Here is a 16,700-nt window from a genome sequence, read left to right as displayed (position 1 = left end):
GTCTCACCCGTGTAAAGGGAAAAATAAAGGTTTAGAATGGAAAAGGATGGGGGAAACTCACTATTTAATGAGAATATGGGAGGGTGCCATTGGGGTCTCTGCTTGGCAGGGAGCCTGCTTCCCCCTCTCTCTCTGCCTGTGTCTCTGTCTACTTGTGATTGCTTTCTCTCTCTGTCAAATAAATAAATAAAATCCTAAAAAAAGAAAATAAAGAGAATATGGGAGTGCCTGTGTGGCTCAGTTGGTTGCCTGAGACACAGAGTCACTGCTTGATGAGAGGAGGTTGCTCAGGAGAGAGTACCAATGGATCAGTCTCAACCAGTGAAATGAGGTGAGAGCAAGGATCCTTGAGTAAATGCCCTTATTGAGGGTCAGGGAGTACCTCCTATTGGAAGTGCCCTATTGGGGAAGTACACAAAACAAGACTGGAGGGTATTTCAGTGGTGTGTTTGAATGGCACTAGTTCACACAGAAGGGTAGGAAGAGGAACTTGTGCAGGGGTGAACATTATTACAGGGATACACCTGGTTGCCTAATTGGTGTACTCTCAGTCTGTTTGTGGGGATGTTGAGGCAGTGGGAAAATACGAAGTTTTAAAAATTTATAACACAATAGTCACAAACGATTAGAATAAGATAGTTTATCAATTTTGCTTGGCATAGTATCAATATACAAATCAGCTGTATTTCTATATACCACCAACAGAGAGTTCAGCAATAAAATTGTAAAATGTCTTTACAAGAGCATTAAAAATTTCAGATATCATGAAATGACTCTAATAAAAACGTATAAGACTACTGTAAGAAACATTTTTCAGAACTTTATTGAGACATTAAAGAAGATTTTTTTAAAAAGATTTTATTTATTTATTTGACAGTGAGAGATCACAAGTAGAGAGGCAGGCAAAGAGAGAGGGGGAAGCAGGCTCCCTGCTGAGCAGAGAGAACCCGATGCGGGGCTCGATCCCAGGACCCTGAGACCATGACCTGAGCCGAAGGCAGAGGCTTTAACCCACTGAGCCACCCAGGTGCCCCAAGACATTAAAGAAGATTTAACTAAGTGGAGTGATACACAGTGTTCATGGATTTTAAGACATTATTGTAGAGATGTCACTTAAAGGATTTACAGATTCAATGCAGTACCAGTACAAATCCCGGTCACTTTTTTTGGGCGTTGCGGGGGTGGAAGCTGACAAAGTGAGTTAAACATTTTGAGAATATAAAGGGCCTAAAGAACAAAGAGACTTGTAGAAAAAGAATACGGCAGGAGGCCTTTATCAGACTGTCAGACTCAGAAAACTCCCCTAGCTAAAACAGTAGTGCTGGCGCAGGGATAAACAAGAGAACAATGGAACAGAACGTCCGAAAACCTAGCCATGCAGATGGGGACATTTGCCTTAGGATAGAGATGATTCGTCCTGGCAGTTGGGAAATCGACGAGACAATGCAGCTGGGATCATTATCTACACAGTATTCACAGAAACAAACGACCAGGCGGGCTGTGACTAACGAGGATATGCAGGATCGTTCTTTAATGTACCCGGTTTGTCTTGGGATACGAGATACAAGATGTACTCTTTTGGGGTGGGTCGCGGTTGGTCCACAACCGTTTCCGGTCACGAAGCACACATCCTAATGTCGCCTCTACTCCTTCAGATCCACTTCTAGTCTCCTAATCCCCGTTTTCTCAAGTGTGCCGCCAGCAGCCTAGCCGCCCCCACTTCCCCGCCCCGAGGACCTCTCTTCTCTGTACGGATCCAGACCTTCCCAATATGGCTGCGCCCTACAAGCGGCTTCCAAAGGGCGAGGAGACCGAGCGGACGCAAGCATTTCCGTCTCAGCCTTGGGCTGTGATTGGCTTAGCGCTCCGCTCAAGGTCAAAGACCAGGCGAGAGCGATTAAGTCCTACTAGGCATGCGCGACCGCTCTGACAGCCGCTGCCGAGGTGGAGATGGTAAGTGTTGAAAAGAAGAGAAAGGATGGGCTGGATTTGCACCTCTCTGGTCTGGCCGGCCAGCTCCGGTCGCCTAGGGTGGCCTTCTCGCTCTCCGTACGGCGCACGACCCAAGATGGCGGCGCACGGTGCACAATGGCCGCTACCACCGCAACGCGGCGAAATCGGACCCGCGACGCTGCCCGGCGATAAAATTCTAACCAGGGCCAGAATGAGGGCCTGTGCATTGGTGGTTCGCTCCAAAGTGCCACTGATTCCGAGACTCGGGTCCGCAAACTTGATGAGCGGAAGCGGAAGGGGCGTACGGAAGCTTGGGTTCTCACGGCGTAAGGTCACAGATTTGCAGTCGAGGATCGGTTTCTCCTAGAAGCTGTCAGAGTCCCGCGCTGTGGGACTTCCGCGACTTGAGATGCGGGTCGTGTGGGTACTCGTGGGGGGTGGCTGTTTTCGGTGGCTGCGGGGTTGTCAGGGGCGTTGGCAGAAGCTTGGACTGGCATTAAGTGTTGAGGACGAAAGACAGTGCCTACTGAGAGTGACAGGTGGGTTCCGGGTCGCGCCCCAGGCGGTAGACAGAGGCGTTGGGAGAACCACTGACCGAGGGGCCCATCGGGGTCTGTTCGGTGAGGAAAGGATTGGGGGTCATCTGAGGTCCCTATGGTCCGAGTGTGAGCATCCGAGGGATCCGTGATCCCTCTGAAAATAGGTGTCTGGGGGGCTGTGAATGGGTGCGAGAGCAAAGCGCAGGGTGTTCGTGGGAGAGGTCGGTGGGACTGGAACGCGAGGAGTCGCAGGGAGACATTTGGGTGTGCATATTGGGGTGTCCTATTTCCCAGCTTTTTATGCTGAATCTAAGCGTACAGAAAGTAGAAAGAATAGCAAAACGGTTCACCCGACGTGAATAGATCCACGAGTTGTTAAAACCGTGCCATAAACACTTAGAAAGTGTGTGTGCGTCTCAGCCAGTGGACATGTGCGTTTTTGCACGCGCATGAAATCAGGGTAGTCCTAGCTTTTTCAGTTAGCAGTAATCGCTCCTCAGATAAACCTCGTTGGCTACGATGCTGCCACTGCGCAAAGCTAGTCCTAACTTTCTATGTCCTTTCTGCTACATGTTTGTGTGATTTGTTGTAAGGTGCTAAGTTCTTTAATTCTCGTTTTTTCCACTCAAACACATTGGTATTTAACTCACAGGTACTTCTGAGGGCCCTAACTTCATGACCTCATCTAAACCTAATTACCTCCCAAAGGCCTTATTCCCAAATACACATGAGTTTGAGGGCTGCATTTTTTTTTTTTTTTTTTAAGTAGGTTCCCTGCCCGAGGTGGGGCTTGAACTCACAACTCTGAGATCAAGGTCACATCCTCTACAGACTGAACAAGCGAGGCATGGCTGGAGGACATAAATATTAACTCCATAACAGGTAGGTACCTGACAAAAGGTAGCTATTATGATTTAAAATGTATACTTCCTTAATGGGAGTTTTTATGTTTCAAACAGTTCTGTTAACTTTTAAAATTATATATATATATATATATATATATATATATATAATACACATATATATATGAACATATCCATACCTATATATTTCTTAACTATGTGTATTTATGTTTCATATTAAATGTTCTTGTCATTTTTTATTACAGTATCATATACTTATCATCAATAAAAGCAGATAATCACCTTAAACTATCTGTAATGTTTTGAAATGTATTTTTTTAAAGTGAATTATATTTAATGGATATTTTCCCTTTTTTAATGGGTAAGAGTAGCCTGGATTAAAGGCGCATTTCAGAGGCCTCTGGTTTAATTTTACCACACTCCCCAATAATGTTCCATTATCTCATGCATCCACACACTGTGCCAGGTTTTTCGACATCTTTAGTGACAGTGGGTTAATCATCTTTTCATTCTTTTCTAATACGATAGCCCGATTTAGAAAAAAGTGACTAGCCTCACCTTTATAGTTTTGTTTAATCAAGATCATATTTGATTTGAAAATGGAAGTCTCCATCCTTGTTCCATCTTCCTGGTCTCTCCTTCTAACCCTCCCATACCTTGGAACTACTATGCACAGATTAGAATGTATTATTCCCTGGACTTGTATAATTTTATCACATGTATATGGATATACTCTTAAGTAGTAGCAAGAATACACATTTTAGTTTTTTGAGTTTGTAAGTTTTATAATGAGGATATTATATTATCATGTGGTATTCTGAGGCCTGGTTTCCTTGATTCAGTACCAGTCTGTGATTCATCTTGCGGGTAGGCTTGGTGCATTAATACGAATTTCATTGCATAAATACAGTGTAGTTCATGCATCCATTCTCCTGCTGTTGGACATTTGTATTGTTTCTGGGTTTTGGCTGTTAAAAGTAGGGAAGTTCTGAAAAATCTTGTATGTCTCTTAGTTGTTGTGAGAATTTGTCTAGTCTAGGCTATATACTTAGAAGTATAATTTCTGGCACAAAGTAGATGAATTTTTATCTAGAAGGAAAAACCAAATTGCTTTTGTAACGCGGTACAGAACTCTATCATCAGCAGTGTATAAAAGTGCCTGTTGGGGGCACCTGGGTGGCTCAGTGGGTTAAAGCCTCTGCCTTCGGCTCAGGTCATGATCCCAGAGTCCTGGGATCGAGCCCCGCATCAGGCTCTCTGCTCCGCAGGGAGCCTGCTTCCCCCTTCTCTCTCTGCCTGCCTCTCTGCCTACTTGTGATCTCTGTCTGTCAAATAAATAAATAAAATCTTAAAAAAAAAAAAAAAAAAAAAAGTGCCTGTTGGTGCATAAGCTTTCCAACTTAGTATTTTCATTATTGCTTTTTGACCATTTTGGGGGTATAAACATCATCTCGTTGTGGTCTCCATATGCACTGTTCTCATTACTCACAGCGTTGATCATCTTTTTATATGTTCATTGGCCAATTTTCTTCTTTTATTTATTTTAATTTAGTATAGTTGATACACAATGTTCCATTAGTTTCAGGTGTACAACATAGTGATTGACCATCTTTATATATTAGATGGGCCAACTTTAAATAAAACTGAGAAGTTTGCCTTTACCCGACATATTTGGAATGCGTATCTTTTGCTAGTTATTTTGTAATAAACAGTCTGGCTGGTCTCTGTCCCCCACTCCTAGGAAGTGGCCTCTAAAACCTGTCTCTCCTGAGTGACAGGAGTCTTTGTTATTCGTGGTGGGTCTGTAGATAGTTAGGACAGTGAGGTGACTCAGGATGGGGCTGTTTTATGTCGTATGCCAGAAAGACTGACCGTGTGATCAGAGGGTTGGGGCTTTGAGCCTGGTGATACTAGCCCAACCTCTGAGATGGTAAGGGTGCTGGAGGTTGAGTCACATGGCCAGTGATTAGGTCAGTCATGCTTACTTAATAAAAACTATAGACACTGATGCTCAGGTGAACTTCTGTGGTTGGCGGTACCCTACATATTGTCACTTATAGATATGTTAAATGAGTAATGTGTCCTGAGGCACCTGGGTGGCTCAGTGGGTTGGGGCCTCTGCCTTCAGCTCGGGTCATGGTCCCAGGTTCCTGGGATCGAGCCCTGCATTGGGCTCTCTGCTCAGCAGGGAGCCTGCTTCCCTTCCTCTCTCTCTGTGTGTGATCTCTGTCTGTCAAATAACTAAAATCTTAAAAAAAAAAAAAAAAAAAAGAGTAATGTGTCCTGACTCCAAAAGGATAGGACGATGGAAGCTTCTGGTTTGGGAGGATCCCAAACCTCACTTACCCTGTTGTCTCTCTCCATTTGACTGGTTATGACTGGATTGGCTGGATATCGTTTTGCTATAATAATACGTTTTTTAAATTACTTATTTAAAAATTTTTTATTTATTCACTTGAGCACACGTCAGAGCAGATGAGTTGGGGGGAGGGCAGAGGGAGAAGGAGAGGGAGAAGCTGACTCGCCTCTGATCACAGAACCTTACTAGGGTTCCCATCTCATGACCCTGAGAGCATGACTAGAGCCGAAATCAAGAGTCGGGCACTTAACCCACTGAGCAACCCTGGTGCTCCTCTTTTTGCTATAATAAGACTTCTATCTTGCAGTTTCTCCCAGGTACCTTGTAAATACTGGCTTTTCTCCCCTTTTAAATCTTGTTTGAATATGAAATTGCAGTTAATGTTTATACTGAATTAAAGCAGTTGCATAATGACAATTTTGTTTTTCTTTTAATTTATTTTTCCCATTTATTGCTCAGGTTTTTATCTGGTACATTTTTGATTTCAGAGAGAGATTATCCCTGTCCCTAAGTTTAAAGAAATGCCATGGACTATTTTAGATACTCTTCCTTGTGTATTTTTAGTTGAGTAATATATATTTTTTTAAATTGTCAGTGGTGGGGCACCTGGGTGGCTCAGTCATTTGAGCTGTATACTTTTGATTTTGGCTCAGGTCATGATCTCAGGATCCTGGGATGGAGCCCCATATTTGGCTCGGCATTTAGCAGGAATTCTGTTCCAGGACTTTCCTCCTCTTCCTCTACCTGCCCCCCGCCTCTCAAAAAAATAAATCTTTAAATTGTTGGTGGCCATGGTTTTTTCTTTTCATTATCTGCTGGGCTAATGAAACAGTTCTTACTACACTGTCCTTGCATCCTTGGAATAAAGTCAACTGTGCATAGTTGGATTCTTCCTATATTTGGCTTTCTTAGTTTTCTTCTTCTATATCCCTGCATATGGTTTCTCAGTATTTTCTTTAGGCTTTAGATAGCGGGAGTCCCATTCCCTGGCCTTGGTTCTTGAGTTCCGCCAAGAAAGAATTCAGAGTCAAACTCTTAAGCGAGCAAAGGTTTCATAGCAGTTTAAGCAAAAGTACATTCCTTTTTTTCCTTTCTTTTTTTTTTTTTTTTTTTCAAAAGTACATTCTTGAGATGGGAGAGCAAGCAGGCCCAGAGGTGGCAGCTGCACCCTGGGCACCCTGGGTTAGGGTTGTTTTTTCTTTTTGTGTTTGGATAGGTTATGGGTCATAGGTAGGGCAGTGTCTGACTGAGGGTGCAGCCAGTCATCTAAAGGACTCCACCTACTGGAAGTTTTTGGCCTTATATGGCCCTTGTCAGAACTGTCATGGCAGCCATTCTCTGGGGAGGGGGTTAAAACCACAATGTAAATGTATTATAGTAAGCCTCCGAGTTACTCTAGGGCAGTCATGGGGAAGAGCGCAGGCATATCCTCTGGGATCTTCCCCGGGGGTTTGGAGTTGGCCTCCGCCCTTTTACAGTCGGAAATCACTTGTTCCCTGCTCATACCCAGCTAGCTGCCTATGCTGTCAGTCGCTGGTGTTTGGCTTCTTTCGCTTAGAATAATTAATGCTTTTCATCTTCGTCCATGATTTTCCATTTATCATGAGTTTATTCCTCTCTGCTGCTGAGTACTAAGCAGTGGTACAGATAGGCCGCAATATGTTCATTCCCCGCTTGATGGATGTTTTGGATTTAGGGGGTCGGTTTTCGATATATATTTTTTAAAGATTTTATTTATTTATTTGACAGAAGGAAACACAGGGAGAGAGGGAACACAAGCAGGGGAAGTGGGAGAGGGAGAAGCAGGCTTCCTGCCCAGCAGAGAGCCTGATGTGGGGCTCCATCCCAGGACCCTGGGATCATGACCTAAACCGAAGGCAGTCACTTAACGACTGAATCACCCAGGTGCCCTGGTTTTGGATATCCTGAATAAAGCTGCGGTATGCATTCATGTACAAGTCAAAGTGGCTGTACCATACTATATTTTTACCAGCAGGGGAGGGGAGTTCTTTTTCTTCACATCCTAGTCAGTACTTAGTATTTTCAGTCTTTTAAATTATAGCCATTCTGGAGCACATGGCTGGCTCAGTTGGTAGAGCACATGACTCCCGATCTCAGGGTTGTGAGTTCTAGTCCCAAATTGGGCCTAGAGCTGATTGATAGGTAGGTAGATAGATAGATAAATAAATAAAATTATCACCATTGTAACAGGTTTGTAGGAATATTTTATTTAGGTTTTAATTTGCTTTTATTTAGGTTTTGATTTGCAGCCTTTTGTGTGTTCATTAGCCGTCCCTCTACTTTTTTGGGGGGAAAGTGTCTCTTTAAATATTTTGTTTCTTTTTTACTAGATTGTCTCTTTTGTGAAGTTGTAAAAGTTCTTTGTATTTTTTAGATAGAAGTCTTTTAGTCAGGTATGCATTTTGTTAATATTTTACTCTAGCCTCTAGCTTGATCCTTTTTTGTTTTTTTAAGATTTTATTTATTTATTTGACAGAGATCACAAGTAGGCGGAGAGGCAGGCAGAGAGAGAGAGAGGAAGCAGGCTCCCCGCTGAGCAGAGAGCCCGATGCGGGGCTCGATCCCAGGACCCTGAGATCATGACCTGAGCCGAAGGCAGAGGCTTTAACCCACTGAGCCACCCAGGCACCCCTTGATCCTTTTTACAAGTGTCTTTTGAATATCAAAATTTTTGATATTCAAAAATTTTTGGTCCTGAGATCTCTACTTTATCAGTTTTTTTCTTCTACTGTATGTTTTGTGCCCTGTTCAAGAAATCTTTGCCTAATCCAAGGTCACTTAAAGTTTTTCTGTGCTTTCTTCTAGAAGTTTCACTATTTCTTTTTTTAAGTGATCTCTGCACCCAACATGGGGCTTGAACTCACAATGCCAAAATCAACAATCATGTTCTTTACTGACTGAGCCCACCAGGCATCCCAACAGATTCACTTCTTAAATCTTTACTGGTTAATTTTGGCATGGGGTAAACAGGAATATCCTATTGTTTTGGTAGCATTTGTTAAACATTTTATTATTTTTTTTCATGCTCGTGCTTGCCTCTAACTTGTTGAATATATGAAGTATATATAATAGCATTTTTGGTGTACTGGTCCACCAGGCCTCTCCCTTTGGCCATTTTTGTCTCTTTCTCTTCCTTGATTTTTTTTCCCCAGCTATGGGTCATATTTCCTTGGTTCTCTGTTTGGTAATTTTTTTTTTTTAAGATTTTATTTATTTATTTAACAGACAGAGATCACAAGCAGGCAGAGAGGCAGGCAGAGAGAGAGGAGGAAGCAGGCTCCTTGCTGAGCAGAGAGCCCGATGCGGGGCTTGATCCCAGGACCCTGAGATCATGATCTGAGCCGAAGGCAGCGGCTTAACCCACTGAGCCACCCAGGCGCCCCTGTTTGTCTGGTAATTTTTGATTGGATGTCAGGTATTGTCATTTTCACCTGGCTGTCTGTGGGATTTCCTTTTATTCCTTTAACTACTTTTGAGGTTGGTTCTGGGATGTAACCACGTTACTTTGAAACAGATTCTTTGGAGGCTTTCTTTTAAGCTCCATTAGGTGGTGCCAAAAGAGTCTTTTGTCTAGGATTGTTTTGTCCCCATTTCTGAGGTGATACTCTCCTGAGACCTCTGCATAGTGTAAGACCAGGCATATCAGAAGGTCTTTCCACCCAGGCTAGTGGGAATGCCAGCTATTCCTGATCTTGTGTAAGCACCAGGAATTGTTTCACCTGCTTCTTGCCAGTGGACTTGGTAGTTCCCTCACAGTTCATTAGTGCCGAGCCGGAGACTCAAAGGAACCCTCATCCTCTGTAGAGTGAGTTTTCCCTCTCTTCACTGGTATACTGCCTGGCAAGTGTTAGTCATCTTTGCTCCTCAGATTTTGAATTCTGTATCATTAACTCAGCAACACTGCTAGACTCTTCGGGTTCCTTCTCCCCGTGCTGTGGCCTACAAAGTGTCCAGGAGCTGTGGTGCCCAAGGGTCTCTAGTCTTGTTTCCCTTCTTCTCTGACTTCTGGGTGAGAAAACAGTTTAGACACATTTCCATTTTTTTTTAATTGGTTAAGATGAAAGGATAATTCATAATTTGGTAATTTTCCCTGGAATCAGAGGTTCTATCAGTTCTGAGGGTTTGTGTTTTAATCCTTGGTCCAAGAGTTACTGTGTGGCTTTTAGCTAGGTGCTTGACCTTTCCTTTCTTGGTTTTCTCTAAAATAGAATAATTATAGTCTACCGCCTAGAATTGTGAGGGTTAAGTGAGAAAAGAAGATGCCTGAAACAATTCTTTGCATTTTTGGGAACCTGCTTTTATTATAATTTCCACGCCAAACAAATCTTTCCTTGAATCCATAGATGCCGGCTTCCTAGAATGATGCACTTCCTATAAAGGAAGAAAAGTAGATCTCAAGTCTAGAAACTCATTCTTGCCGAGGATACCTTTGATGAAACACCTGAATACCGAAAATGACCAAGTCCCAGGTTAGCTGTTTATTTCCCAGATTTCTAGAAGTTTGTAAAAATGTATACAATCTGATGGTTGCCAGAGTTGGTACGGTAGGGGGGAGAGGGATAGGCAAAATGGGTGAAGGGGAGGGAAGATACAGGCTTCCAATTACGGAATAAATAATTCATGGGAATAAAAAATACAGCACAGGAAGTATAATCAATGATATTGTAATAGTGTCTCTGTGACAGATGGTAGCTGTTCTTGTGGTAAGCATAGCATAACCATAGACTTGTTGAATCACTATTTTGTAACACCTGAAACTAATATAACATCGTGTGACAACTACAGTTAACAATTTAAAAAATGTATACAATCAAAGGGAATGATGTATATAGATCTCTTGCAGCTGGCAGGGATGTGCTTAGACTGGGAGACCGAATAATGACCTGGAGTAGCCAATCAGGGAGGGAGTTCTGTCTTATCTGTATGTCACGTGTTGTAAGGTGCGGACAACTGTAACATTGCCACAGAAGTGGCAGGATCCAGAGCAGAGTTGCAGACATTTTTGTGGTAATACTGGAAACCACAGAAGAACAAAAACATATTTAAGATTTACTTTGTATATAAGCAGGAAGCACATGAACTTTCTGAGTAAGTATTTCCCAGAGATTAAAGATGAAGTGTCTTTGATGGGTCTTCCTCTTCAGTTTTTCTCCACACTGTGGACCCAGTAAATGGTCATCTTCCCAAGGAAATGTGGGAGATTCAAAAGGCATAGCTAGAAAACTTTAAAAATCTCTTCTTATCTACAAAGAGAAGATAAGATTAATTTTTACCCGAGGGTCATGGTGTATGCCATTGCGTGAACATATGTAACATGTTCATAACATATTTCTAACAATATGCAGCACACAGTAAGAGTTCTGTTTTTGCTTTTGTGAGTACCATGATTTAATACATAGCAAAGTTAACTTCTAAAAGGCAGTTCTGAGCATAACATACTTTATGAAAAACACTGCAGGGGCGCCTGGGGGACTCAGTGGGTTAAGCCTCTGCCTTCGGCTCAGGTCATGATCTCAGGGTCCTGGGATGGGGCCCCACTGTCTGCTCAGTGGGGAGCCTGCTTCCCTCCTCCCCCCGCCCCCTGCTTACTGTGATCTCTGTCAAATAAATAAATAAAATCTTTAAAAAAAAAAAAAAAAAGAAAAACACTGCAGTGTCTACCATATGTCTGCAGGAAATGTGTCCGCTTGCTCCAGTCTGTTGCTGCTTGTACCCTGGGCATCGGTTCTCTTTGGTTTCTTCTGTCTCATTGAACTTTTTGCAATTCCTGGAACCCAGCATGGTATTTAACACTTTTAACACATGCTTCTTCTGGAAGAGCCACAGCTCCCGTGTCTTCCCAGTCTTACCATGGAGCACACCAGGAACCATGCACCTCCTCCAGCTTGACCTCTTCCTCAGAACTGTTCGTTCTTCACCTACTTGTGCCCACGTTTTAACTTGAGTGAACTTCCGTTGTAAGCCTTGTTAAACCAGACCGTCTTGCCGTATATGAACTCTGTAAAGGAGTGTTCTTGCCACTCTGCAATGTGTCAGGATTGTGCTTTATTTCCTTTTTTACTGCAGTGTATAGTGGGTAACATTAAATGCTCCTGGGGCACCTGGGTGGCTCAGCTGCTTAAGCGGCTGACTTTGACTCAGGTCACGATCTTGGGGTCCTGGGATCGAGACCCAAGTCGGGGCTCCCTGCTCAGCAGGGAGTCTGCTTCTCCCTCTACCCCTCCTATAGCTCACGCTCTCTCTCTCAAATAAATAAATAAAATCTTAAAAAAACAAAAATAACATTAAATGCTCCTAAGGTGGGTTGGAGATGCTTTTTAGGTAAAGTCTTAACAACATTTTACATTGGGTGAATAAATGAGGGAAGAAGTGAATGAATGAAGAAGGCAGAAAGGAAGGGCACCTGCGTGGCTCAGTCAGTTAAGCATCCAACTCTTGATTTCAGCTCAGGTCGTGATCCCAGGGTTGTGAGATCAAGCCTTTTGGGCTCTGCACTAAGCAGAGAGTCTGCTTGGGATCTTCTCTCTCCCTTTGCCCCTGCCCCTGTTCTCTCTCTCAAATAAATAGATAAATCTTTACAAAAAATGCAGAAAGGATTATTTCAATGGATTTATTAGCACACTAAGTGTAAATCAAAACTAGATATAGAGAAATACTTGTTTATAAATTTCTTTTTTTAAAAAAAGATTTTATTTATCCATTTGAGAGAGAGAGAGAGAGAGCATGAGAGGGGAGAAGGTCAGAGGGAGAAAGAGACTCCCCAAGGAGCCGGGAGTCCGATGCGGGACCCAATCCCAGGACTCTGGGATCATGACCTGAGCCGAAGGCAGTTGCCCAACCAACTGAGCCACCCAGGCACCCCTGTTTAAATTTCTATAGTAAAAATAATCAGAATAATATCCTGTATATCTTCTATAATTTATTCCATTATATTAACTCCAGATTAAAGAGGATTATGTTATTACAGGGCTTGTTGTCATTCAGTGATGTGGCTGTGGATTTCACCTGCGAAGAATGGCAGCTGCTAGATACTGTTCAGAGGAACCTCTACCGGGATGTGATGTTGGAAAATTATAGCAACCTAATGTCATTGGGTAAAGACAACTTTCCTAAAGACAACTTTCTCACCATGAGTCCATTAATTGCCTGTTTTTTTCCCCCCATTGATAACATTTTTTTTTCCCATTGACACAATTTATGGGTACTCTGATATCCTTATTGATTTTGGAGTTACATAGGTGATGGAACTTATTTTCTTTATGACCAGTGATGGTACTTACGTTCATTTTCTGAATGAAAGCTTCTGTTTTGCTGAGATTTACTCTCTATTCCCTAAAACAGAATTTTTCATCAGAGGCCCTAATACTGCTCAGTTCTCTGGGGGATTGCTTCTTGACAGGTTATCAGGTTACTAGACCAGAAGCAATGGTCCACTTGGAGAAAGAACAAGGAGTGCTAGAGAGAGAATTCCCAAGTCCGTCTAGTCCCGGTGAGTACACCAGTGCAGTGGGAGTGAGTGGGAGCCAAGTGACAGTTGATCATTGGTGTGTTGGGACCCTTGTTATTTTAACATTTTTGCTCATAGTCTCTGAATCTTAAGAGTTGACTTAGAGCAAGTGAAAAGAGGTCATCAGTGTGAATGGTGTTCCCTTTTCTCACCATATATGACTCATTGGCTAGCCACCTAGCAGAAGATGTACCTCCTTTTACTACTCTGGGTCAGATCGTGGCCTATTTCATTTGGTCCTTCCCTTTTGGCTTAGTTGTTCTTTTGCAGCTCGTTAGATACAACCTGCCTTCCTCACATCTTATCCATATTTGCATCGCTCTTCTGTTAGGCTTTCAGATATTCATAGATTGCCTCCAGAGTTTGAGGACATCGCGTCTTCAGTTCATTACTTATTATCTATTTCTTTTATTGAATACCTTTGACTTATATTGTGCACCTGCTGGGTCACTTTCTCCATTCTCTTTGGATATTGACTTGAGATTCCATTCCCCTCCATTTCATAATGGTAGGATTCACTGATTTTTTTTTTCCCCCTAGAAGTAATGTGGCAAGTTTAGGGTCGGTATCAGGAAAATATTGAGAAAGATGAATCTGTGGAGGGAAATAATGAAAATAATGCATTGGGAAAAATATTTTCTCTGAGCAAAAATTTTGTTCCTTTTGTAGAAAGACCACGTCAGTGTTTCTCAAGAGGAATGCATCTGGAACAAAAGTCAGATTCGAAATTTCAGAGCAAAAACTATGCAGAAATGAATTGTGATGAATTAAACAGCCATGGGAAACCATTTTTCCATACTCTGCATGAAACCTGCCATACTCAGGCCCCGTACAGCGAACATAATTTCTTTGCGAAGACGTTCAGCATGGCAAAAAATCTTAAAAGACATCACAGAATTCACGTAGAATGGAAACCTTATGAATGTAATGAGTGTCCAAAATCCTTCAGGTATAAGTCAAAGCTCATAATACACCAGAGAACTCATACAGGAGAGAAGCCGTACAGATGCCCTGAATGTCAGAAAGCTTTCAGTACAAGATGTCATCTCACTCTACACCAGAGAACTCATACAGGAGAGAAACCATATGGCTGTACCGAGTGTCCGAAATCTTTCAGAACAAAGTATCATCTCATTCTCCACCACAGGACTCATACAGGAGAGAAACCCTATGAGTGCAAAGAGTGTGGAAAAGCTTACAGGGAGAAGACAAAGCTCAGATTGCATTACAGAACGCATACAGGAGAGAAACCTTTTGAGTGTACTGATTGTGGGAAAGGTTTTATGCAGAAGTCAAACCTGATGATCCACCAAAGAACTCATACAGGAGATAGACCCTATGGATGTAGAGAATGTGAGAAGACCTTCTGTAGTAAGTCTCAGCTTGCTGTTCACCAGCGAACTCATACAGGAGAAAAATCGTACGAATGCAAGGAATGCGGGAAAGCCTTCAGTAAAAACTCGCATCTCCTGACACATCAGAGAATTCATAGAGGAGAGAAACCTTATGAGTGCAGTGAGTGTGGAAAAGCTTTTGTACACACATCACAGCTTATTGTACATCAGAGAAATCATACAGGAAGAAAACCTTATGAATGCAAGGAATGTGGGAAAGCCTTCAATAAAAAATCACACTTCATAACACATCAGCGAATCCATACGGGAGAGAAGCCTTATGAATGCAGCGAGTGTGGAAAAGCTTTTATAGACAATTCACAGCTTATTGTTCATCGAAGAACTCACACGGGAGAGAAGCCTTACGAATGCAAGGAATGTGGGAAGGCCTTTAATAAAAAGTCATCCCTCATAACACATCAGAGAATTCATACAGGAGAGAAGCCTTACGAATGCAGTGAATGTGGAAAAGCTTTTATAGACAAGTCACATCTCATTGTCCATCAGCGAACTCATACGGGAGAGAAACCCTATGAATGCAGTGAATGTGGAAAAGCTTTCATACGAAAGGCAATGCTCATTGTCCATCAGAGAACACACACAGGAGAGAAACCTTTTGTGTGCCCCGAATGCCAAAAAGCCTTTAGCAGTATGGCCATGCTTAGTAGGCATCAGTTGATTCATACAGGAGAGAAACCCCATGAATGCAAGGAATGTGGGAAAACTTTCCGCCAAAAAAGCCATCTTATTATCCATCAGCGGTGCCATACCGGAGAGAAACCCTATGGATGTGTTCCATGTGGTCAGATCTTCAACCAGAAGTCCCAGCTCATTAGGCATCAGAGACGCCACACAGGAGAGAAACCGTATCAGTGCACTCAGTGTGGAAAAGCCTTTTTTGAGAAATCATATCTCAGTGTCCATCAGAGAAGTCACACAGGACAGAAACCTTATCAGTGTAATGAGTGTGGGAAAACGTTCTCTGTCAAGTTCTTTCTCACTTCACATGAGGAAATTCATACTGGAAAGAAATCTCAGGAGCACGGTGACCACTGGAAAGACTTTAGTGAGATGTCAGATCTCACCGAATACAAGAGAAATCACTCAAGACACACCCTATGAATGAAAGTTAGGATACATTTGGTCAGTGTCAGTTTAAGAGAACTTACCCAGGAGAGAGATCTTTAAATGCAGTGAATATAAGAAAATTACCTACCACCAGTGTAGCCTCATTTCATTGAGGAAAGGCATATGAATGAGGTGAAAAGTCAAAATCTTTTCTTGACAGGACCTGTCCTCCCATTATACATAACACAGAAATGAAACCTGAGTGCAACAAATGTATTTGATGGGTCATCCTCTGATAGGGAAAAAAAAAGACCTCACGAATGTTGCAGATTCTGGAATACTTTGCAAGCAAATGAGTTTTCATACCAAAGAAAATAGACACTGAAGACTTGTGATGGGGAATGCCTCTGGCATGAAGTCTAAACTTAATGTGCATCAAATTACACTTATTAAGAATTAGTGTGGTGTAATGGTGCTAGGAAAGGTTGCTTACATATAACCTTTAGAACAAAAATTTCATTCCTGTCACATTGCCGTTTATTTAAGGAAAATACATGAAGTAGTCAGGAAAAGCAAGTAACTTTGGCATGCCAAAGGACACTTGGCCTCATGTTTGAATATATTGGATAGTCAAAGCACTAAATTAAGAATGATCCAAGATGAATGTATTAGCTTTGCTTTGCGTCTGTTTTTGTAGTACATGTATATAGTAATTTCATGTTTAATAAGATCATGAAGGGAAGTTGTATACCACAAAATTCTTGTTCGTTTGTAATGTGTAGTATCCATCGAGAAATGCCAACGTTGTAAATTTTTTTGTATCATATAAATTGCAAGGGAAGTAATTAGATCTAAGATTAAGACTTTTTTAAAAAACTCTTTACTGGTATACATAAGTGGATCTGGTAATAGTTTTAGCCCTTTGGAATAATAAATTTTTTTAAACAAATTACCTTCCGGTTGTCACTCAGAAAAAAATAAATCCATTAAAAATAG

General features: G+C 42.1%; 1 protein-coding gene and 1 pseudogene across 1 annotated transcript; one reads left to right on the top strand and one right to left on the bottom strand.

Annotated features, from left to right (window-relative positions):
• Nucleotides 1-2,924: 2,924 nt before the first annotated feature.
• LOC116856207 lies at nucleotides 2,925-3,032 on the bottom strand (annotated as a pseudogene).
• Nucleotides 3,033-10,078: 7,046 nt separating this feature from the next.
• Nucleotides 10,079-15,919, top strand: LOC116856128 (zinc finger protein 268-like). The gene is made up of 4 exons (XM_032839405.1): nucleotides 10,079-10,204; nucleotides 12,703-12,829; nucleotides 13,135-13,224; nucleotides 13,912-15,919. The coding sequence occupies exons 1-4, from the start codon at nucleotides 10,190-10,192 to the stop codon at nucleotides 15,756-15,758; spliced, it is 2,079 nt and encodes a 692-aa protein (XP_032695296.1). The 5' UTR covers nucleotides 10,079-10,189; the 3' UTR covers nucleotides 15,759-15,919.
• The last annotated feature ends 781 nt before the right edge of the window (nucleotides 15,920-16,700 follow it).

Source organism: Lontra canadensis, unplaced genomic scaffold (genome assembly GCF_010015895.1).
Source record: "Lontra canadensis isolate GAN:19392208 unplaced genomic scaffold, GSC_riverotter_1.0 scaffold107, whole genome shotgun sequence".
NCBI lineage: Eukaryota > Metazoa > Chordata > Mammalia > Carnivora > Mustelidae > Lontra > Lontra canadensis.
This window is presented reverse-complemented; position numbering and strand designations above follow the sequence as displayed.